At 33.1% G+C, this 24,601-nt stretch overlaps 1 protein-coding gene across 1 annotated transcript; it reads right to left on the bottom strand.

Annotated features, from left to right (window-relative positions):
* Positions 1–16,122: 16,122 nt before the first annotated feature.
* Positions 16,123–22,804, bottom strand: LOC131028765 (uncharacterized). Its single transcript, XM_057959103.2, has 3 exons — positions 22,422–22,804; positions 19,301–19,914; positions 16,123–18,098 (listed from the first exon to the last, which is right to left on the bottom strand). Exons 2-3 carry the CDS (start codon positions 19,904–19,906, stop codon positions 16,569–16,571), a joined length of 2,136 nt encoding a protein of 711 aa, XP_057815086.2. The 5' UTR covers positions 19,907–19,914; positions 22,422–22,804; the 3' UTR covers positions 16,123–16,568.
* Positions 22,805–24,601: the final 1,797 nt, after the last annotated feature.

A 24,601-nucleotide genomic window follows, 5' to 3' on the forward strand; every position in this document is an offset into this window, starting at 1 on the left:
TGTAAAAAAAAATTATGGTTATTAGCTTACGATAAGTGTCTTACCTAGCATAATTTGTGTAAAAGGGGCTTCTATGGTTCTTCTATCTGTGCCCTTTGTTATAATAATGAAGAGTGCGCCTCTCATCTTTTCTTTCTATGTCATTATTCTAGAGTGATTTGGCATTAGTGGTGGGAGGCATGGCAACACACTCGTATTCATGCTACCTCTTTAGTGGAATTTTAGGAAAGCTTGGAAAGACCTCAGGCTAAAACCTCTTTTCTCCAAGTAGCCTAGGTAATTGGTCCTACTCTCATTCTTTGGAATCTTTGACTAGAAAGAAATCACATAATATTTCAGGATAACAAATTGGGAGAGGCTCAGGTGTGGAGAAAAATTGTCTGTAGACTTCGAGAAACTATTTCGACAAAGTGTGACTTTATGTGGTGATTGATCCTAGTGATCACGATGTTACTAAGAATTTGAATTTGCGAGAAAGTAGTGGGACCTTCAAGCTAAGCAAAAGAGCTCAACATGCCAAAAAGAGGAGTCATCGAGTAGGGAGATGGCTTCCTCCTCCTGGGGAATTTTAAAATTTAATACTGATGGGTCTTCCCGAGGGAATCTTAGTCACGCAAGAATTGAGGGCATTGGGAGAGGCAATGATGGTGGTACTTTTTCTCTATTTACAAAGGGAAACACTCTAATGATCCGATGGAGGATCTGACTATTTTACATGTTGTTGAGAGAGGGTGCTCCATTGGTTGGAAGAGAATTATTTGTGAGTCTAATTCTTAGATTATTGTGGATTTTTAGAATGGGGAAAGGTTGGATGGAGTTAACTAGCAAGTTGTTTTAGTGGCTAATCAAATTTTGAATCTTTGTATCTTCTTGGATTATGTTTATTTTTCTCATATTCTTAGGGAATGGAACAAAGTGGCGAAATGCTTGGCTAAGTGAGCTTTTGAGCATCTTGAAGGATGGTATGTTGGGGACTAGGGTTTATTACCTCCAAATTACTCAAAGACTTTGGAAAAGTTAATCATGAGGATAGATATATGTAATGTTCTATTTTGAATTGTACTTCTCTCTTTTTATTGAATAATTTTTACCCCTTTTCAAAGGAAAAAAAACTTGTGAACAAAAAAAACTAGTAGATTTTTAAAAGGAAAGGACTTTGGCAATATAGTTGATGCCTTTTTTCGAAAATTTGGTTGAAAAATAAATCTATTATAGATGACAATTTCTAATTTTCAAATATGTATTTTAAAATTTTTAAATATAATTTTATATTTATTAAATAATTTTTATAATTATTAAAAAATTTAAACAAAAATCCCAATAAACATGAAATAACATTTGTTAGTGTTTTTTAGTAACTTTTGATTTGTAAGTTTTTTGAAATTTTTTGTCTAACCAATCTAGATATATTCACTACATGATGAAAAAAGTTTCATGTTAAAAATATATTTGGTCAAATTATGTTGGTCCTACACAATAAGTTTTTGAAAAACACCTTAATTTGAGTAAAAAAATAATTTTATTTAAAATTACAAAAAATATCTTGACCAATCTTCAACATCATATACATATTTTTATAAAATAATTTTTAAAATGCTTTCAATTATGACTTATTTGGTTGGCCATACACATGCATATTTTGACCTTCATATATTTTTTTAAATGTCGTGTTTTTACTTCCTATATGAAACCAACTTTTATTATATGACTACTAAAATAAATTATATATTTTAAAACTATTTTTATATCATACTAAGTATAAGCACTTACCCACTTTTGAGCCTTTTTATGTTTTTTATTATATTTTTGAGCATTTTTATGTTATTGTTGAAATATTATGTTGTGTTATTTTGTGTGGTTGATCATGAATTATAGCTTTGATATTTGAGTGTTAATTATTGATCTAATGCATTTGTGTATAAGATATAATTGCAATGCTAATTTGTAATTATCATGATTAATTATTTATATGATTATTATATTTAGTATTGTCTAGTTTAAGATTCAAATGTAGAAAACAAATGCAATACAAAATCTCTCTATTCCAAACTAAACAAAACCTCAAATAACATGTAATGAAATTCAAACAAAGCATTCAAAACACGAGTTTTTGAATGAAACTAACCCCATTGCAAGTGTGATCTTTTCCTATTATTATTGAAATGTGGATGCTTTGTGTAAAAATTACTTATTTTGATAGCATAAATTGGATGCTAAAATGCATAGGATAGTGTGTCTATTTATAGATTTTTGGGAGAGGATGTGAATATTGGAAATGTGATGAGGAGAACAAGTCTCGAGAACTAATGAGAATACTTTCATAAGATGGATGAGAGAATGAAGGGCCATGATGGAATTTGTTATTAGTAAGTTGCTTCAGCCATAGGAATATGGGACACAAGTGCACTTGGGGCTCCTTTATTCTTGGATTATGGTAGAGTGAATATAGCCTCCTTTAGTCTTGGCCTCAATTATTTTAGCCATGTGAGGTGAAAATAAGATATTAATAATAAAATTATTTAATTAGGTGGAATATCTTAAGTGAAGTGAGATTAACTAAACAATTAAATCATTTAATTAATTTTAAATAAGGTTGTACTAATATATATTTACACGTACATACATTTTACGTCTCTATGATATGGGTTTAATTAAGGGTATTTATATTCCTAATATTTATGTTGTTATCAATTCAGACTTTGGTGATGATAGTTTGTTATTTATCCAAACCTCTGAATCAGAAATTAAGTATGTTTTGGAGATTTTAGATTTATATTGTTATGTCTTGTGTTCTAAGTTGGCTCATCATAAAACAAAGTTTTTAATGATATGACCTGATCTTGTCCCTCCATTGATTCCTTCGCAACGGAGACAAATTATGCATGGGCAAATTACTAGGTACCTTGGAATCCCCTTTGGGTTGGGGATTTCTCTCCATGGTAAGTGGAATTGGTTTCTTATTAAGTTGAAGAACAAAATCTTCAATTAGGGAAATAGATATCTTTCTTTAGCCGGCAAAGTTGAAGTGATCAACCATTTTTTTTGGCCTCAAATGTCTTTTATTCTTCCTATTGGATGCCCTCTAATAAAGGTTATGAGGATCCTAATAAGATCATTCGTCAATTCGTATGGATGAATTGGGATGGCAAGACAGGTTTCAGATGATCTTCTTATTGGCTCTAGTGTATTCAACCAAAGTCTAAAGGGGGGATAATAGTTTGGATCCTAGAACACGAGGTATTTGCTTATATGTTAAATGGATAATACGTGTTGTTACAGGTAATGAGCATTGGAAATCCTTGGTACAATATAGAATCTCTCTTGTTGATAAGAACAATAAGTGTCAAAATGTTGGTTGGTTGGATAAAATTTTGCTTGCACACTCCTTCCATATTGAAGGGTTTGTAGACACCTAAAAATGTCTCATCAATCATGTACTAATTATTTGTCCTATCAGTTAAATAATTATTTAATTATTTAATTAAGCTAATTAATTCAAATCAACATTTTCTACATTTCTAAATATTCAATTTCCACTTCTTTATTAATTAATCACTTAACCTCTCCAAATATTAATTAGATATTAATTATTTAATTAATTACGATTTATTTATTTAATTAATAGATATTTAATTAATCCTATTTCTTAAGATTAAATAATTTCAATTAAATTATTTAATTAATTAATTAATTCCTCCAAATCCCCCAAATTCAAATTTCACTTAATCTCACCTAATTCCAATTTCTCAAATTTGAATTTCCCCAAATTTGAATTTCATCAAATTTTAACTGAATGTGCATTTGAATTTCATCATTCAAAAATCAAAATTCAAATTCAAATCAAAATGAAAATGAATTTCAAAATCCTACAACATATGTTGAAAATCCTAACTTATTTATCAAATCAGTTAACTCTCCAATCTCCCCTTTTCACTCTCAATCACCTTTTCTAACTAATCAATCAAATCAGAAATCTCATCAATCAAATCAGTCATCTCAACAGTCAATTCAGTCATCCAGTCAATCAATTGAGTCAACTATCCAATCAATCTTGTTAACAGATCAATCAAATGAGTTAACAGATCAATCAATCCACTTAACTAATCAATCAAAAGCAGTTAACTATCAATCAGCACTTCAGTTTTAAATCTCTCCCCATCTCACCCAAAAATCTTAAAAAGCAAGACTTATTTCTTGATTTTAATCTAGAGTCATGATCTTCGAAATAATTGTGTCTATCATATGCAAGAATCCCAGTGCAACACCTAAGAGCCACCTGTCACACAATTTGGAGAAGAGCAATGGAAGCTTATTTGGATCAATTAAGAGAGTTTCATTATGTTATTATTTGATATTCAATTGATTTGATGTATTTCATTGTCATTTAGGAGATGGTTTAATTATATGAGTTTTGTGATTCGCTCTTATAATTTTGATTAACTATGACCAATTTTACCCCTGAAAACAATGGTGAACCCGACGTGAACAACATCTTTTTTAACCTTTTGGCATGATTTTTTGTGTTTTGCAGGATCTATATGGACGTTGAAGAAAACGCTACACATTTGAATACACATTAATTCGCAATTGCGCATAACACTATGCAATCACCTAGACATCAATTCGCAATCGTGCATAACGCTATGCAATCACCTAGACATCAATTCGCAATCACCAACACAGAAAATCTTAATCACTTATAATGATTCGCAATCACCTGGATTGATCATTTTTCCAATTCATGTTGTCATTTTGATTTACGTTATGATTCTGCAGCTAACCCATCATTCTTTTTCAATTTTGAAAAAAAAAAGTTTTTCTACATAAAATGTGTCTAACCCCATGGCAAGAAAGGTAACCTTCAGGATTTCAGCTACAAGGAAGAGATCACAAGACAAAAGATAGCAGAGAGCTTATCAACAAATCCTCAAAGCATAATAGAAACTTCAAAACCTAGAAGATGAGAAAGCTCTATCCAAATACTACAACATTGTCCACAAATACATACAGAAGTACCAAGTTTATGACAAGATCGAGATCATTGGAAATATCGTCATGAATGAAGCCTTTGAATCATAATTTTTATCTTCTATCTTTTCTTTCTACTTATAACTTATTCGCAATCACTCAGACAACACTACACATTTGATTATATAGGAATTCGCAATTGCCTAGACAGAAATTCGCAATTGCCTTGATAGAAATTTGAAATTGCCTTGACAGAAATTCACGATTGCTATCACATAAATTCGCAATTGCTAGGACAAACGGTGAAGCGGATTATTGTAACCCAAAGGATAATCTAGGCTTCTAAGCCCACAATATCAACTAACACTTTAATGGGTTTTGCAGGTACCGTTGGACTTAGATTTAGCACACATTTTCATTGGTGTTATCTAAAATGAACAAGACAAATCTTTTTTATTGCAAATCATTGAGGTTAAAAAGAACATTCACCATTGCTATGTGGGATTAAAAAGAACATCATGCATGTCGAAGCAACATCTCCAAATAGATTTTAGACAAAATTGCAATGAAGGATTAAAAACAACGATCTTTTCTTTTGTATCTTGAAGGTGATAGGCATATGCTATCCCCTTAATTGGGTGACCAAAAAGCTAAACTCATCATTTATGCTTTCTGTCATTTTTGCAATAGGATAAAACCTTTACCAAGCCTGCCTCCCGAGTATCCCATAAGGCTAAGTGAGAGGGAATGACCTCAGTGGCAACAGCTAAAGCCAAGTAATCCAAGCCACTATAAATAAATATATTTTTGACGAAAATTGCAAGCGACGAGTGTTACATGCTCTCATAACGGTATCATGCCTCCCTTAGTGCCTGTATGGTACGTGTAAATTTGTAGAGCGTAACCTCTACAAACTGGGAGACCTCATTTAACGGAGTGGAAAACGTTGTTGATTATGACCACTTGAACAAACCTTTATTAAAAGATTTAAGAATCAATGGCCAAGCTGAGTCAGTACCAGACACTTATAATATCACAGTGCAAGGGTGGGGAAGAATTCACCCCCAAGACACTCACCATGCATCTCTCGAGATAACGAGCCAATTGAGGAGCAATTATCTTTAGTTCAACTTCTCGATAAAGGCAAAAAAAATGGGCGCACCTTAGAGTGTGGCAGGGTTTTTTGAGTTGAAGGAGTCTCAAGATGTGGTTTGTGGTATAATTCGTGACCTTTTGCCAATAGAAGAGTCTTATTGTTTTGTGATCGTATGGCCAAAATCTATTGAAAACAAATGAGGTTTGAAAAGACCCCAACAAACATGAGGATTTGAAAAGATCCTTTAAATGGTACTCTTTTTGGATTATTTCAAACTGTTTTCCTACTTGTTGTTGTGTCTTATACAACATTTTCATAAAATCAAACAACCAAGCATAGCAAGAACAAAGTCAAAAATAGTCAAGTCTTGTCAAAAATCTTTCGACCACAAACATAGTTTGAGACCTCAAGGAAAACATTACAACATCAAGTGTCAACAACAACCAACAAATCAAACAAAATTGCCACTTTCAAAGAAATGGAAAAGAACATGTTACCTCTTGTGATCTTAGGTCCATATATTCAGTCCATGCATAGTCACAATTTGCATCCTCATATTGCACAAGTCTTAAACATTATCGATCTTAGTCCAAACCAATAAATTAAATATCATGGAATGGCATTATGTATTTCGTAGGGAAGGTGACAAACTCATCCCTTCCATTCCTAATCCATCATCATCTATAAAAAATTTAGCTCAAGAAATTAAGACTTTGCAACAAAAAATGATAGACATAACTAGTCCTAACAATCATAGGGATTGGTTAGAAAAAATGATGAGGGAAGTGACACCCACGATACCTCTAATCAAAATGGAATTATTATCAGGAAAATATTCTTTTTCTTGTGAGACCATTCAAACATACCAACCTTCATTCTCCAACAAAATCATTCATACTTCAGTTCAACCAACATTAGAGTCAAGTCAACCTTGTTTTTTTTTCAACCCAACATATCAATCACATCAACCCAACATTAAAACCCCTTTCAACCATAATCAAACCCCATTCAACCAAAGTCCAAATCAACCATATCTATCCATCATTTCATCATCCCCTAAAGTCGCACAAGAGCAGTCCACACAATCACTATCCAATAACGCAATCTCCTAAGGGCTATTAATAGTAAAAATTCAAGCTAATCTAGGTCATCATGTTTTTCCCTTCCATGCTTCAGAAATTCAAGATCCAATGCCACCATATATTCCATTTCCAAGACAACCCACTGCAGAGAGTCTTAGTCAAAATCCTTTCTCATCAGGACAAAGTGTTGAAATCTTCCAAGAACCTACCATGCATATCCAAACTCCTTCCCCATGTCAAAAGGATAATCCAAAATCAGAAGAAATGAGTCTTGAAAAAAATCAAGATCAAGAACATATCCTTCCATCGTACCCATTTTTTGATCAAGATCCCACCAATCAAGAATCTTATGATGGTCCCCTCATTCTTTTATATGCCATTCATAATGACACCCTTTTATCTCAAGAGAAAGATGTTCTTTCAAGTCCCGTCCAACATCCACCTCCTAAGAAAGATCAAGACATCCGTTCCATCCTTCCTAATAATCCCTTTCCAAGTCAAGATCAAAGTATTCCTTCACCTTCATGTCCTAAGCAAGATCCCATTATTTCTTTAAATCCTGATCAAGATCCCTTCATCCCTTCATTTGCATGTCATAATCCTCCATGGCCCTCACAAGATTCGCTCTCAAATGAACTTGTCATTTCTCCTAGTCCCCCTCATGATCCCAATCCCTCTACACAAATTGTTCATGAACCCCTTATCAATGAAATCACCAATCCAGATCATACTGCAGAGAACAATTTATCAATGATTGTATGTGCACCATTTTCACATGCCAATGTAGTGAAAGAATCAAGCATAGCACCGGCTAATGAAATCAACACCCAAATTGTTCCATCATCTTCTTCAAGAACAAGAATAACACCAGCTAATGAGATTGACACCTGGTTGGCTTCATCATCCTCTTCAAGTACATCAATAGAAACAGGCATAGCACCTGCTCATGTCACAACTTCGGAACCAAAATCTATTTGCCTCATACACCCACACTTGATAGACCTACCACAGTTGGATTGGTTTGAAAATGATGAGGCTATAGCTGAATTCATGGGTGCCAAAGCCGGATTTCCCTTTGACGATCCACAAAATCCAAAAATTGAGGAAATCAACATTGGAGATGTCGAACATGTACATGAAATACACCCAGCTAAGTCCTTATATCCTATTGAAAAAGAAAGATTTATCCAACTCTTCAAACAAATACCAATGAACTATCTACACAAAATTCATACTGACCCAATAACAGCATGCACCTTAAAAGATATTACATCTAAGGGTCAGGTTAGTTTAAATTTCATTGCATCGCATATCTTCATTTCAAATTGCACAACATATAGTTGCATATCATTGTTTTCTCATGTAGTTGCATGAATAAAATGAGGCAATTGTCCAAATTATCATTTGTTTGCATTCAAGAGAAGCCAGGGTTCTCTCATTTCTTATATATTCAAGCATGAAGTTCTTGAGAGCCTGAGGTCATTCATCTTCAACATCACCCTGTGACGGCGCTTTGTCTATGGTTGAGTAGAAATTTCACTATTTGTGCCTTGTTGACCCAAAGTCTATCAATTGTTATATCTCGAACATTAATCAATTGCTCTAATTCATTCTAGACACCTAGTTGATCATATGACTAGTGAAAAATCTAAATTTCGACTTCAACATCGTTGTAATTGTCACACCCAAGTGAGTTTCATTACTTACAAGCCAAGGCAAGAAAAAAAAAACACTAGCTATGCCTAATCAATATCAAGACAAAATAGCAAAATGATATATAACTGAAATATCATGCATACAAGTGCAATAAAGCTTGGCTACGGGAACATACGAGTAACTCCATCAGGGTTATGAATGCCTAACGGTTGGAAATGGAGCAATATTCGAGAGATTACAGTGTATAACCTCGTCGGAGCCCTTAAAGCTTTCTAGAAACGAGGCTCTATCCCGGATGCTTTTGAAGATAGAATCATCTACGTAGCTAGTCATATAGGAAACCAAGGATCTTTAATGAATACAAGAGTCGGAATTAACTCAATTGCACACGCATGGGCAAAAGAAGATCAAAGTTTCAAGAATCGATGGGGAATTTTTTTGCATATCCATTTACAAATCCTAGTCACTAAGTGTGTTAATTTGATTGGTCTAAGGGTTCTTGAGAATCGAATGACTACTTCTCTCTAGAATATTTTGCACCTTCAATCCAAATGGTGTATTACAACATCATAAACAAACACAATCATCCTTGTTTAGATAGGATAGTGTGTTTTCATATCGCATACTACATAAGCATTCATGTTGAAAAAAATTGTCTCCACAAATATTTTGTTAGTCATCATATCATAACAAGTTTGCATACTGGGAGGGGGCATAACTGAAAAAACCCTAAAAATCATAAAAAGTCCTGAAAAAATCCTAAATATCATAAAAAGTCTTGAAAAAATCCTAAACATCATAAAAAGTCCTGAAAAAATCTTTAAATCATATACAGCCTTGAAGAAATCAAAAATCACAAAATGTCTTGGAAAAAACCATAAAATTCGAAAATCAAAAACAAAATTGAAAATCAAAGCAAGAAAGCATAGACCATCCATCAAATCAGATCAACAATAGGATCTCAAAGTCTATAATCAAACTAATCACATGTCTTGTTAATCATTAATTCATCGATTAAAATCTATCAACATCAACATATCTTATACAGAGAAGGGTACACTCGAAGCTAGACAGATCGATTTTACACAGGGTACTCACTCTCTTAAACCAAACATTCTTATCGATCATCGAGCAATCAAAACAATGACATAGATTAGTATGGCTATTGGATTTTGTCCTAGTTAGCCTTATCTTTATCAATTGATGGCTAGTCATATTTCATCTCTCAAAAAAAAAATCCAAAAAACGTCAAATAACACAGAAATCCAAAAACATCGAAAAATCAAAATCCAAATAAATCGAAAAAAACAAAAATACAAAACATTTGCAAAACATAAAAAATCATAAACATTGGAAAACAGTCCTAAAAAAATCAAAAAACATCATAAAATTTCTTGAAAATTTTTAAAAATTAAAAAACAACACAAAATCCTAAAAATTGGAAAACACAAAATCAACAAAAAACATCCAAATACGATCCTGAAAAATCAACCAAAAACATTCAAAAATGATCAACAATATCCAAAAACATCAAAAACTTGAAATAAAATGTCTCACAAAAATCAAACACCCTAATAGATATCCAGCAAACACTTCGCACGAAGTTCGCAAAGGATCCAACTATCTTATCAAAATCTGCAATCAACTGATCAAATTGTCTTATCAATCGTATCAACTATCCTTATCAAGTGACAAAAATTTTGTCTTAAACAGAAGAGGATACGCTCAAAACCAGATCGGTCAATCTTAAACGAGGTCCAAACTTTCTAAAACTAGACATTATCAACCATCACATCAAACAATCAAAGCAAAGGCACAGATCAGTATGGTTGTTGAATTTTGTTTAAGTTGATCTTTATCTTTTATCATTTGGCGATAGGTCATGTTTCTGTGCTACTCAAGGATGTCCAAAAGTGACTAGAGGAGTCGTGATGGGCATGATCATTTTCTTTATTTGTTGTTTGTGGTGTGAACCAATGAAGTTTTGGGGCAATGGTTTTATGGGTGTCTTTGATATGTACGTTCGCTCCGTGAACATCGAACATACCTCGACCCCTAGTGCTATTCCCAAAATGGAGGGTTCACTCCTTATCTGCTACGTGTTTGTTTCTTGCAATGAGATATCTTTACATCTTAGTTCCTTATACCCTAGTGTACAACGCTTCATTGTTACATAATAAGGCTCAGTGATGAACATGTGTTGCACCCTGAATAAAAACATAAAGGTTTGTGTATCTTCATCAATCATATCATTTCATTTTCTCATCTCATCATGTTGATTTTTATCTCAAAGATCATTCTCACCTAACATATTCTACTATCAATGATCTCATTTCAACTTCTACTCACATATTTCTAAGTTGTTTCCTCACATCAACTATTTTATCCATTAATCAATTCTATTCTCTAACATTCTTCACTTCTTACTAATCATTCTTCACTTTCATCATATTTCATCTCTCATCCAACTTTCACAGATCAGTTGTCTTATACAGGATGTGTCCTTCCTGAAACCAAATGTGATCATCTATTTTTGTCTTATACAGGATATATCCTTCCTGAAACCAAACGTTTTGATCATCTTTATCTTATACAGGGTGTGTCCTTGAAACCAGACTTGATCTTTATCTATCAATCCAACCAATCTACAAATCGCTCCGATCATTTCTTCTATTCAATCAAACCCATTCATATTACCAACTAATTAACTATTCTTCTATATCATATTCTTCTTCTTTCGAGAGATCATTCATGACTTTAATGCACAAACAATCTCTCGAGGGAGCATTAACCCTAAGCGTCCCTGAGGCATACTGGGGCAAAAAAAAAAATTATTTTCTTTGAAACAATGTCGTTTCAACATTGTCTCAAAAAAGGGCAAATGTAGATGCCTAAAAATGTCTCGTCAATCATACTAATTATTTGTCCTATTAGTTAAATAATTTTTTAAATATTTAATTAAGCTAATTAATTCAAATCAACATTTTCTACATTACTAATTATTCAATTTCTACTTCTTTATTAATTAATCACTTAACCTCTCCAAATAGTAATTAAATATTAATTATTTAATTAATTACGATTTATTTCCTTAATTAAATAATCTTTATTATTTAATTAATCATATTTCTAAGAATTAAATAATTTCATTTAAATTATTTAATTTATTTATTTGTTCCCCCAAATTCGAATTTCACTTAATTTCATCTAATTCCAATTTCTCAAATTCCAATTTCATCAAATTTCAACTAAATGTGCATTTCAATTTCATCATTCGAAAATCAAAATTCAAATTCAAAACAAAATGAAAATGAATTTCAATTTCAAAATCCTATAGCACATGTTGAAAATTTTGATTGGTTCATCAAATCAGTTAACTAATCTCGTTAACAGATCAATCAATCCACTTAACTGATCAATCAAAATCAGTTAACTATCAATTAGCACTTCAATTCCAAATCTCATCCAAAAATCTATAAAAGCAAGGCTTATTTCTCAATTACAATCTAGAATCACTATCTTTAAAATAATTGCATCTATCATATGCAAGAATCCCAATGCAACACCTGAGAGAGCCACTTATCACACAATTTGGAGAAGAGCAATGGAAGCTTATTTGGATCAATTGAGGGAGTTTCATTATGTTATTATTTGATATTCATTTGATTTGATGTATTTCATTGTTATTTAGGAGTTGGTTTAGTAATATTAGAGTTTGGGTTCAATTAGGTTCAATAAGGTCATTTGAGACCATTTTGAAGTCATTTTTATCCATTTTGGAACATTTCATGACAAGCTGTCAAAAAGATGTAAATGTTGCAAAAAGTTGTCATGACAAAATTCTCCAAAAGTTGCATTTTTGGTTATGGGTAGTTGGTGGTTGGTTTGACAGTAGGGAATGGTTGTAAATGTATAAATATGTAATCCAAACTCGAATGGGGAGGTTGGAGAAGGATTGAATGAGAAGAAACATCATTTTGACACATTTTTATCTTGTTTTTTTTGTGTAAGCAAACAGTATTTTGTTTGGTACAGCCTAATTCAAAATGGTACGGATCTAAAACTTATATGGATGGAAAGAAAATTTTATTTAAGATGTTTTTCGTTCTTACCAGTCCTAAAGAAAAGATTGTTTGATTGGTCTAATAAGTCAATCTTTCTAACAGTCTTGTTCAGAAACTAGGGCTTCCAGCGAGTGCAAATAATTCATAACTTGACTTTCTACCGTTGGAAATCCATGAAAATTGGTGGAAAGTTCTGTTTTTGTGTCATCTTCAATCCCTCCAAAAGGGAGTTCCTAAGTCTTTGATTTGTGCAAGTTATTTAGGACTGTTGGTTTCATTTTGCAGTGTAACTGTTACAAAGCCGTAGTTGAAAAAGGGTTTAACAAAATAATGCATTGTTTTAGTTGTTTGATGTAATGATGATCTGTATGCCATCAAAATGCATGGTGAGAGGCCATAATCAGGCCAAGAATGTATGTTTTGGATTGGGTTTGAATCACATGTACTCACCAAGACCTAAAAGCAATATGCCTAGGATGAACAGGATGCACCTAGTTATAAAATGTAACAAATCATTGTATGAAATGTGTCAAGGTAGATTAAGTCCTTCCTCTGCATCAAATACCATGGTCAACCTTTGGCTATATCTTTTCAAGAAGAGGGTGAAACAATTCAATGATATCTGGGATATTAATTCTATGGATTGGATCAGTTGGCACTGTTCCAGAAGTTTCTTTAATTTAAATAATAAAGTTGGCACTGTTCCAGAAGTTTCTTTAATTTAAATAATAAATTTCAAGGGTTTTTGGTGTTTGTGAAGTCACTTGTTTCTATGGAATTTCTTATGAAGTTATGTACTTCCTTGTAGTGCAAGTGTTTAAAGTCTGCTTGTGGGTAGACAATCATTCTTTTTTTTGTTTTCCCAGACTTAATAACAAGTGGAAATGTAAATTTAATGAGAGTAAATGGAAGAGTCTTAAGTCCTCAAGTTTGGAACTATAAGGCTGAAGCGAATACACAGTTTTTATCTTGGAAGGTTTTACATCAAAAGTGAGGATAAATTAACAGCTGAAATTTAAACCGGCATAATGCCCTTTTTGTCATAAGGATGAAAATTTAGAACATATTTTCTAAAGAGGAATATTATGTTCAGTCATTTCCCAGCCATCTTTGAGCATACATTAAGATGGAAAGAAACAATTCTTGGTTTCAGTTTTCATAAGAATATAGTTGCGGGCTGTGAGAGTATTTTGCTGCATCTTTGGAAAAATAGATGCGTGGCATTGTTTTCTAATCACATTTTGCATCAAGACATAAATAATTTTAGGTTTTACTTTTTCAATTCTTTTTATGTGCTCTCAATTAAAGAATAGCAACAAGGTTTGTACTCAATTAAGTGGACAATTTGATCAAATTAAGTACCATTTTTTGCAGATTCAGCAAGTAGATATCAAATGTACCAGACAATTGCATAAGTTGAAGTTCCAAGTTTAATGTTATCCCCAAAGTTGTTTTTCATCTTCAATGTATGCTCGGAAAACTCATTGTATTTTCTGCTTTATAATGCTCTATAATGTTCCAGCTGTTGCTACAGCCCTCGTCTGTTTTGTCAACCAAATATGCTCTTTGTTGTCAGCTAATTGGTTCAGCTGTTTAAGACAATTGCATAAGTTGAAGTTCCAAGTTTAATGTTATCCCCAAAGTTGTTTTTCATCTTCAATGTATGCTCGGAAAACTCATTGTATTTTCTACTTTATAATGTTCCAGCTGTTGCTACAGCCCTCGTCTGTTTTGTCAACCAAATATGCTTTGTTGTCAGCTAATTGGTTCAGCTGTTTAGGATTTATTTTTTTTCTTCTTTTTGCAGTCCTTTTATAGGCTGCCTTTCATTCTATTGTAATCTTTTACAGCTTAAAAAAATTAGGATTTATTTTTTTTCTTCCTTTTGCAGTCCTTTTATAGGCTGCCTTTCATTCTGTTGTAATCTTTTTCAGCTTAAAAAAATTAGGATTTTTTTCGTCCTTTCATAGGCTGTGCTTTTCATTCTATTGTAATCTTTTTCAGCTTAATTTTTTTGTAATCTTTTTCAGCTTAAAAAAATTAAGATGAAGCTAAAATAGAGCTTCAATGGTAGGTTGTTTTAAGAATAAAGCCCCTAAAAGAAAGCTTTTGGACAAAATGGGACCCATCTATCAAGAGAAAAATGAGAAGAGTGGATTAAAAATGACTTGCGAAAATCATATTTCGATGATGTACGCACCATGTATATAGAAATAATGATGGATGAGAATTGAACATGTTGATTGATGTCACTTATAAAGCGGCTGAAATCCTGAAAATTTCCATGTCTGTTTGGATGGATCGGTTGCGTGTAAATGCTCAAGCCATCTGGAAAGCAGGACCCACCTTTAAACTTCCCATGCGATGAGAAAAGAACTCAATAAATGTTCCAACAATTGCCACTATCTGGTTAAAATCTCATTTGAAAGAGATATATCCCACAACTTGAAGCGCTGATTTACAGCAACTGAATCTTTCCCTTTATAGTTTACAATTTTAAACCAGAATTTGAACAATACCATGCTTATGTAAGCATATATTTGGTTCGTACAGTGAAAGAGTGGTAACTTAAACAGCATACTGCAACCCAACAGGTAAACACCACCAGCATCACTCTAACAAGGGCATAGTCTTTCTGCACCATTTGCTGTGTGTTTTTGTTGAAAGGGGTTGAAACAAAGTGAACAGTTATCACAATGAAAAATGCTTGAGAGAAGAAAATGCGATAATAAAATGGGGATTTAATTCTTTTCAAAGGATGAAATTCTGATTATAATCTTCGGAAAAAATGAAGAAACTCTGAAATGGAAGCTGGGTTTAAGAGCCACCACCACCATGCTTGCCATTAACTCACGTACTTCATTTCCCTTTTCGCTAAGGATCTCTATTGGTTGCCAAATTCATTTTACTAAATAAATACACAAAAAAAATAAGTGCATATATTAAGAGGTCTGTCGAAAGCAAGTCAATTATACAAAATGCAACTGAAGAAACACACCTACATCGTAACAAATGTGTTTTCCGATCCACTGATAGTATACAGAGAGATGCCGAGAAAGGCACCCATTACTAACAAATAATGACAACTTTTTCTGTACATGACTTCCGCAGAAATAGGATTTAAGTGATGGTCATGGCTTCTCTGAGACACGAGCTAGTAAGAGTAAATGTGATCCATTTGTTGCTCAAAGCACATTTCATGTAATTTTCTGGACAATTGATTAATAGCAAGGCAGCATCAAAATTTCAAAGCCTGGAATTTCCCGCAGACGGTTTTAACTTGACTAATCAATCAAGATTCAATATATATTACAAATATGGCACATCTTCATTTGTTGCCATATCATATTACAAAGAAATGTACAATATGGGTCATTCCATGAGCCCAAAGAGAAGTATTTCAAAAAAGAATTTATTCAGTACAAGAAGTCTCTCAAACTACAAAGATTACTGGAAAACTTGAGAGACTTTTATGACCATGGACAAAAAGAGGAAAAAATGACACGTAGACTTTGACAAATTGGCAAAAAGCAGAATTTGACAAATTGGCAAAACGCTGCGCAATGCAAGTTTGGTCATATCGGAGGAAAAACCAGATGGTTGGATTTGGAAAAATATGTATCACATCCCCCACTAGGTCAAAGCTCGAATGCATAATCTTCATCAAGAGGTATTTTAAATCTTCATCCAGAGGTATTTTAGTCAAATTTGGTTCCTATCATTATCCCTTGTTTCATCCCCAAAAAGTTCTTTTATCAGACTGCAGGTTGAAACCAATCTATCTGCATCTGTTTTTAATCTAGTCACCAAAGCAATGTCCCACAGCTTTGAGTCATAAGGTTCCAGAAGAGAAGGAGGGTGTCCGTCAACAAAAAAGTCATCCTTGCGAGATAAATTACCATTTGCTTTGCCATCTCCACATAGTACTTCATTTCCATAATGTAAATCATCCACTCTTTCTTCTTTACAGGAATCGTCAGAACTTGTGGCTTCTTTAAATTTTTCATCCTGAAGAGAATGAATTCCAGTAGTTCTTATGCGCATCAGTGAACTTGACTTACTTCCATGGTTCCATTCATACGACATGCATGATTCATTTTGTAAATCTTGCCCCACAAACAAATCACTGTGGTCACCTTGTACTAGCCTGTGTTGAAAAGGTAATGCAAACCCACCCATTTGATCATCAATATCTTCATCCTGGCAATCCATAGCATCATTTTCTCGGTCACAAAAAGTAATCTTGTGAAAGCTCCTATTTGTCATGTGCCCCTCTGATATGTAACCTGCCGTCACTTCATCCTCTTCTTCTGTAGCACCAGGAATTTCATCAGATTCAGAAACCTCATCATCACCTTCACTGCCATCAGATTCTGCTTCTGAATCATCATCTTCATCAATCACCCCGAGTCTGTTACTCAGTCCAATTTCAGAGCCATGCCAATCTTCTTCATCATCATCACTGTCAATGTTTTCTGGGTCAATTCTGTTTTGAAGGGCCCTTCGACGAAGAACAAACACATTGAAATAATAGCTCACCAGCTCCTCTTTGCTTCTTGAGGGAAAGGCCCCAGAAAGATAATTCCAAAAGTTCTTGTTTAATGACACGGGATTCATACTTACAATATCCCAAAAGGTTTCTTCCTCCTGTCTAGTCCATTTTTCTGACACGTTCTCACCCATGTCATCAAATCCCAACAAAGAGAATGCTTCGCCAAGCTTTAGCTTCAATTTTTCCCGTTCAGCTTCAATATGTTCTTTGACACACCGTATAGAATTTTGGTCTGGACATTTACAATCTGTAGATTTCCCTTGTCCTACACAATGGTCTTGAAGTTCACTGTTTGATCCAGCTAAGGGCCACACACAATTACCAAGCAATCTATGAGGGTATCTGTCATCATCATGACATGCTTGGGACAACATCAGATTGGAAGAATCAGAATTAGAAACGCAGACATCAGAGCTCCATGGAGGTATTTCTGCTTGAAATTCAGGTCCTATAGAAACCTTCTTACAATGATAGTAGCCAAAACATGAAGCCGACTCAAAGTGAGAAAATTGTTCCTCATTACAATCAGACTCTACAAAAGTTCTAGAACAGAAGTCTCCAGAATCAGAAACAGACAATGGGGGCAGTGAACAATGTTTTTTCTCTGATCCTTCGCATTCTCGAGTCACTGTTTCAGTATCACAAAGCATGTCTTTGGAGCTTGGGGAGGAAGCTGAGACCTGAATAAAAAGAATGGAGCAGTTAAGGAGAATATAAAGAAAATTCTTCTTCTACAGATACAAACTTCAACATTACAGACTTGCAAAGAATACTGAAAACACTATGCAGACTACTGAAAATTGGATTGATAAGAATTTTGCTTTTAATGTAAAATTGTCTTTGAACATTGCCAATTCTTTTAAACGTGTTTATTATTATTTATTATTAGAATGTGAACTTTGCCACAAAGAGGCAGAACTACTACTATATTAAATTATTAGCCAATATAAGGTATCATTTGAACAAAGGAAAAATCTTCTCCTAATGCAACAAACTTTAAAATTACAGGGTTCTATAGAATGCTGAAATGACTATACAGATTATAGTAAATTTACTGGATTGATTATAATGTGCTTAATATAAAAATAAAATTGAAATTTATGAATTTTTCTTGGTTTGTTTTATTTTTTTGGATCGGTTCTCAGTATGTTTATTATTATTAGTTATTAGAATATACACTTTGCCACACACACAGGCAGAAGAACCAGTATATCAGATTATTAGCCAGTAACAAGTAAAATACTAAAAATTAAACCACCATACAGTTTCCACGATAAGGACCAACAATAAATCAATTTAAATGAAGAGATGTAATGAAAAACAATTATACATTGAGATAAAAACTAAAAAACAGTGCATTGGTCTGTTTTCTATTTTTCAAACACTTGTGCCCCTATGTATTTTGCGGATGTACTTATATATGTTCAACTTTGATTACATAGTGTGTATAGGGGCCACAGTTTTAAAGCACTTTCCACATAAGACAGAGATTTTTTATTGAACTGCAAAAGAACCCTCAAATATTAGCATTTTTTGATATTGACAATATTCGGTCACATCTTTGATCTCTACACAACTACATTATGGTGATGCCCTACATGTCAAACCTGTTGGCATATGGTATAACAAACTAGCAAGAAATACAAGTTACGGGAGACAATGCAGCAAAATGAGTAGAATGCACTAAGGGGAGTCAATAAAGTCAGTCACTTGAGCAACTCATTTATTTTATGGTACTGTGCACTAAACAAGTAAAACTAGATGAGGAAAGAGAGAATGATGTCAAAAATTTGAAACTAAACACAAACTTTAAAATACATAGAAATAGAACTGAAATGTAGAAACAAATAACATAATAAACATGTAGTTAAAACAAACATACCATGTCAAAATCAACATCATTTGAAACCCTACTAGACAATCTGCCATTGTCAATGCTTGAGACTGACATACATGTTTCAATATCCTTGGCCTTCTGTTCGCTATGTAAGCTTCCCTGTGGTTTTTGGAAATTGTCTTCACACAAGTTGGAATCTTGAATTGTCCCATCAGTTAGCACATCCTCTGCCATTTCTTTACTTGCCAAGCTAACTTGAGAATCTATGCATTGCTCCTGTTTGTGATCACAAACACTGTTTTGACTATGTACAAGTCCAGTTGTCACAGAGCCGTCTTTGCCAGTCTTCACAACTTCTACTTGCTTCTGATGAGCTTCATCCCTCTCTGACAAATCAATGCCATCATTAAAAATGATACCATTGCTAAGGTTTATCTCTCTTGATGAAATCAAGAGCTTGTCTCCACAAAAAATTTCCATGCCATTTGGTTGTGCAAACTCTTGGAGATGCATTTTGCTGTAAATGTTATTAGGGACGATCTCACCAATTCCACTTGTCTGGCCAAGACTATATTCTGATTGTCTGTGGCATTTAACAGGTTGGCATGATTTTCCATCTTCCAAAGCCCGTTTATTTCGTTTCAAAACCATGGTGAGTCCTGCAGCAGTATTTAAGTGACACCTCAACACTCTTGAAACCATATAACTAATAAGAATTGAGAAAAAAGGCAAAACTCTGCAGAACTAACATCTTTTGACAAACCCACTATTTTTGGTGGTACCTAAGTTTTAAAATATCAATAAGAGATTCTAGATCTCAGATAAAGATTAGAACACTAGTAAGGTTTCAAAAATTCATGCAGGATACTAAAATTTTGACAAATATGCTTCAACTTAAATCACATGTTGACCTTCACCAGACAGGACACGACTTATATAATTAACGTCCAAGTACCCAAAATTACAACTGCCAACACCAAAAATAGGCAGAGTGACAAACAATTGGACTGAGATAAAAGCTCTGACAGTTGAAAGGATGCTAAACACAGAAATTCATTTAAAATTCTACGCCATTCCATTTTCCTGAAATGTTTGTCCTATTAGCTGTCCTGTTTATGATCCCATTAAGGTAGAAGGAAGAATCCTACTCTATAACATTTGAATAACGTTTCTACTTTTGACTGCAGTAGGACAAAAAAATTCTAAGCCATTCCATTTTCCTGAAATCAAATATATACCATTTCTTCTTTGAATGCAATTTGATTCCTAACAAAGTATAAATTATATAATTACCAATTCCATAAAAAGTATCAAGAACATCAAAACCCCTCATTATTTTAATATGGCCAAAAGCATAATTTGAGATTGCAGATAACTATTAAACTTACATTTGATAAACTAAGGCATTATCCACTTAAGTAACCACTATAACCCACGTGAACATGTATGTTTAAAAAAGACATAAGCATTCAATATAACACAAAAAAATAATAATAATACGCACTCAAATAGTAACATAATTATGGAAACACCAAACTAATATCATATAATATTAGATAATCATAAAGAAACCCTATCACACTGCCTATCATAATACATATATATTTGTACATAGCAAAATAAGAAGATTAACATTTATTGATATAATCATATATATTTATGAAATAAAACATCACATGTATTATAAGCTCTAATCTGCAACCTAAACACATCATCACAATGATGGATTGCATCATATAATCTGAAACACCAATATAATCCATTTTATACCATAGGTTTTCTATAAGAGCACTTTCTTTTACATGTAACTCTTACTTATTATAAAATATAATTAAATTTTAAATTCAAAAAGATTTAAATAAAATAAAACAAATTATTTATTACTGCCTGCGCAAATAAATAATTTAATACAAAAAAAAGCCCATAGGGATGGGCTTGAGTTGTACAAGAAAATATAATTTCATCACAGACACCCCATTCAAATCCTAAGAGATAATAGAGTTGTCAAATTGAGTAGAATGCCACCTGCAACATGTAGTTGCTATTAACACCAACCATCAAAACTCAGTGCAGGTCATAAGTAAATTTGGCAGAAGAGATAACCCTCACTTGAGGCACATAAGTCTAAATTACCTCAAAATGGGTAAAGAACTATCAAATCACCGAATAAAAAAATAAACAAGGACTACCAAACAACAAGCTCTGACTGTAAATGTATATGTATCGATATATAATTGCATATTAAAATTACTTAAGTGAGGTCAAGCTTCAGCAACCCCCAGTTGTTTAAAATGTTTCAGAAGAAAATTAGGCAAGCAAATACGGAAAAAAGAACGAGCTCTAAGACATTTATGATAGAGATACATTCCCAATACAGTATTCTTGTGAAATATTTTAAAATAACTGCATACTAAACATTTTTTAAATCAAAAATAGAAAGTAGATATAAATTAATTATTCCTTCAGCTGCGAATAAATTCTAAATTGCTGCACAAAATAATGAAAAAAATAAGGCTCTAAAAATTATTATTAATTTAGGTTATTTTTAAAATAAAAATAAAAAACACAAAACAATAATTAATTCTTTCAGCTAAAAATAAATTATAAATTACTACACAAAATTTTGAGAAAAAAGGGGTTTTACAAATTATAATTAAATTAAACAAGGAAATCAAATTTCAAATTTTTCAAAAATTAACAAAATTATTCATGAAAATAGCTTATCGCTGAGAAAAATTCCGGGACCTGCCTGCACAAATTACACCAAAAAAAAGAAAAAATTTAAAAAATTCAACGCGCTTCACAATGAAACCCTTGGTAAAAAGCAAATCCTAACCCTCCCGAACGAAAAAAAAATCCGCGTTAAGCGACGATCACATCCAACGATTAACCGAAGAAATCAGCATTAAACAGCTCTAAGTTCATTAAATCAAACGAACCCTAAGGTCGTAAAACCAAACAAACCCTAAGGTCGTAACCTATTTTCATTCGATTCGAACAATTCCAACAACGGCCATACGAAAATACCTTCTCGTTCAGACTAAAACATAATCTTCACACCCAGAACACGAAAGATCAAACCCACAAAATATAAACCCTACAATATCCAAAAACATAAATCACAGCATAGATCACAAGAAATTCAAGGCGGGCCTCAAATCCCTACCTCCCGATCGGCGAATTTGGATGCCGTGCAAGAAATATGAAAGCCCTCGAAGATCGACCGAATTTGGGGAAAGACGGAAAACCCTAGTATACAATATTCTCAACGGCAGACGGTAAAATTGGTCTCAATCGAGAGAGGGGCCTAAAGGGTATTCAAAAAAGAAATTGTTTGAGCCCAAGATCGAATCAATCGGACCAGTAACGACTGCGAATCGAAGCCCGATGAGATCTGTAGGGTGTGGCGAAACGAGGGTTTTGATGAGTTTGTATTGTATTGGTTAAGGGGAAAAGCCGGCTTTCAAAGATCTCGTAAGCGCGTTCACACGTGAACACTTTGGCTTAATGTAAAACTTCTCATTTGTCTTTTCTTGGTTGCTTACCATCCGCCTACCATTATCTCTACTCTTTATTTCTTTATAATAGTTTGTAGCCAATTGTATTCATTTTCCTAGCATTTTCCTAGTTTTGTTTGTAAAACTTTTTTGGTCGGTAGAGGTAGACTTTAAAAGGTTGTATTTTAGAGTAGGTGGGAGTTTTTTATTCCAATGTGTCAAATTATGTCATAGGTTTTTTCAAAATATTGACTTATATTTTGTAAGTATTGGTTTTCAATTAGTTCATGTAAGTATGAATTGTCGCTTAATATTTATTATATCTTCTAGATATGCATAAGGATGAAGTATCAAGACATTTCAGGAGGTCATCCATCTCAATATTTATGACTTGTATTCAAAAATAGAGTTTCCTCTAAGATCAAGTTCATTTAAGTCTCTACTTTGTTGACTTGAAAGCTCCACATTTGAATCCTTAAAAAATGCATCACTTTATACGATGTTAATATTTAAAGTGAAGGACTAGGGGCTTGGCTTGATTGGTGAGAGCTTCATGTGGTAGGCACAAGGTCACGAGGTTTAGTCGCCCCAGCTCACATGGTATTGGCGACACAATGTTAATTTTTAAAGTGAAGGACTAAAAGCTTGGCTCGATTGGTGAGAGCTTCATAAGGTAGGCATGAGGTCACAATGCCTAGTCCCCCTAGCTCACGTGGTACTAGCGACACACTACAATTTATTGTGGGGTTGCTCGATGCGTATGCGTATGCGTATGCATATGCGTATGTGTATGTGTATGCGTATTTGTGTATGTGTATGCGTATTTGTATTTGTATGTTTGTGGAGGGGTGGTTTAGGCTAATTAAACAAGATTTGTTTTTGTTTACTTAAAGTTCTTGTTGATATTTTGGAGATGTAATTTGATTTTGGTGTTGTGAGATGAAATGTGGGTAGAAATAACAATGTACATATTTTATGTAACCATTGAATAAAATGGTTATGGAGACAAGAAAAAGATTATGTAAGGTGTAAAAGAACAATAAAAATAAAAAATAGATGATAAGTGCATTAAGAAGGAAGCAACAATGATTGAAATGTTAAGTAAGCTCAAAACAATTTAGAACACATTAAATGATGTGAGGATTGAACTAGGATCAACCCTTGTTGAATATGGATGATATTTTTTACAATATTTTATTGTAACATTGTTATTAAAGTACAAGAAGATAATCAGTTGTATACTTCCAAATTGTAGAAAAAAATGTATTGCAATACATATAAATATGTCGAACAAAACAATTGTGTGAAATTTTGAAGAAGGAAATTGATACAACTTAGTCGTGTGTAGTATTATATTTGTAGCAAAAAGAAGTTTAAACTTTTAAGGAGCATGTAAAGTTATTAAATATTTAAGCAATTTATTTTGAAAATTACTATATTTTAAAATCAAAGAGAATTATATGAAATAAAATAACTTCTCATTCAATGATTATATACAATTCACTTAATATTTATATAAAAATAGTGAAAAATTAAATGGATTTGTATATGTGGGAGGGTGCTTATTGCATGTCGGCTTTCCTTGATTTATAATAATGACATTAGTCCATATTACATGGATGCCCATTATAATAATGGCATTAGTCCATATTACATGGATGCCCATGACATTAAATATATTTATTACTCTTTATGTCATGTTCAAAAGGATGATTTGAAGCTGGTGAGCAATTAGAAGGGTTGCATTATTCCTTCTTCTTTTTTAAAAAAAAATGCATGAAATTATTAGAAGAAAAAGAATGTACAATAGATATCAACAACTTGGAAGAAGGCTCTACCAAGCCAAAAA

Source organism: Cryptomeria japonica, chromosome 5, assembly GCF_030272615.1.
Source record: "Cryptomeria japonica chromosome 5, Sugi_1.0, whole genome shotgun sequence".
NCBI classification, from domain to species: Eukaryota; Viridiplantae; Streptophyta; class Pinopsida; order Cupressales; family Cupressaceae; genus Cryptomeria; species Cryptomeria japonica.

What these genes read in the sequence shown, in the direction of transcription:
- LOC131028765 (XM_057959103.2), bottom strand. Translation starts at nt 19,906, where the DNA reads ATGGTTTTGAAACGAAATAAACGGGCTTTGGAAGATGGAAAATCATGC. An exon ending in ATGATGTTGATTTTGACATG is followed by an intron (nt 18,099 to 19,300) that starts GTATGTTTGTTT and finishes CTTTTTATTCAG; the next exon opens with GTCTCAGCTTCCTCCCCAAG.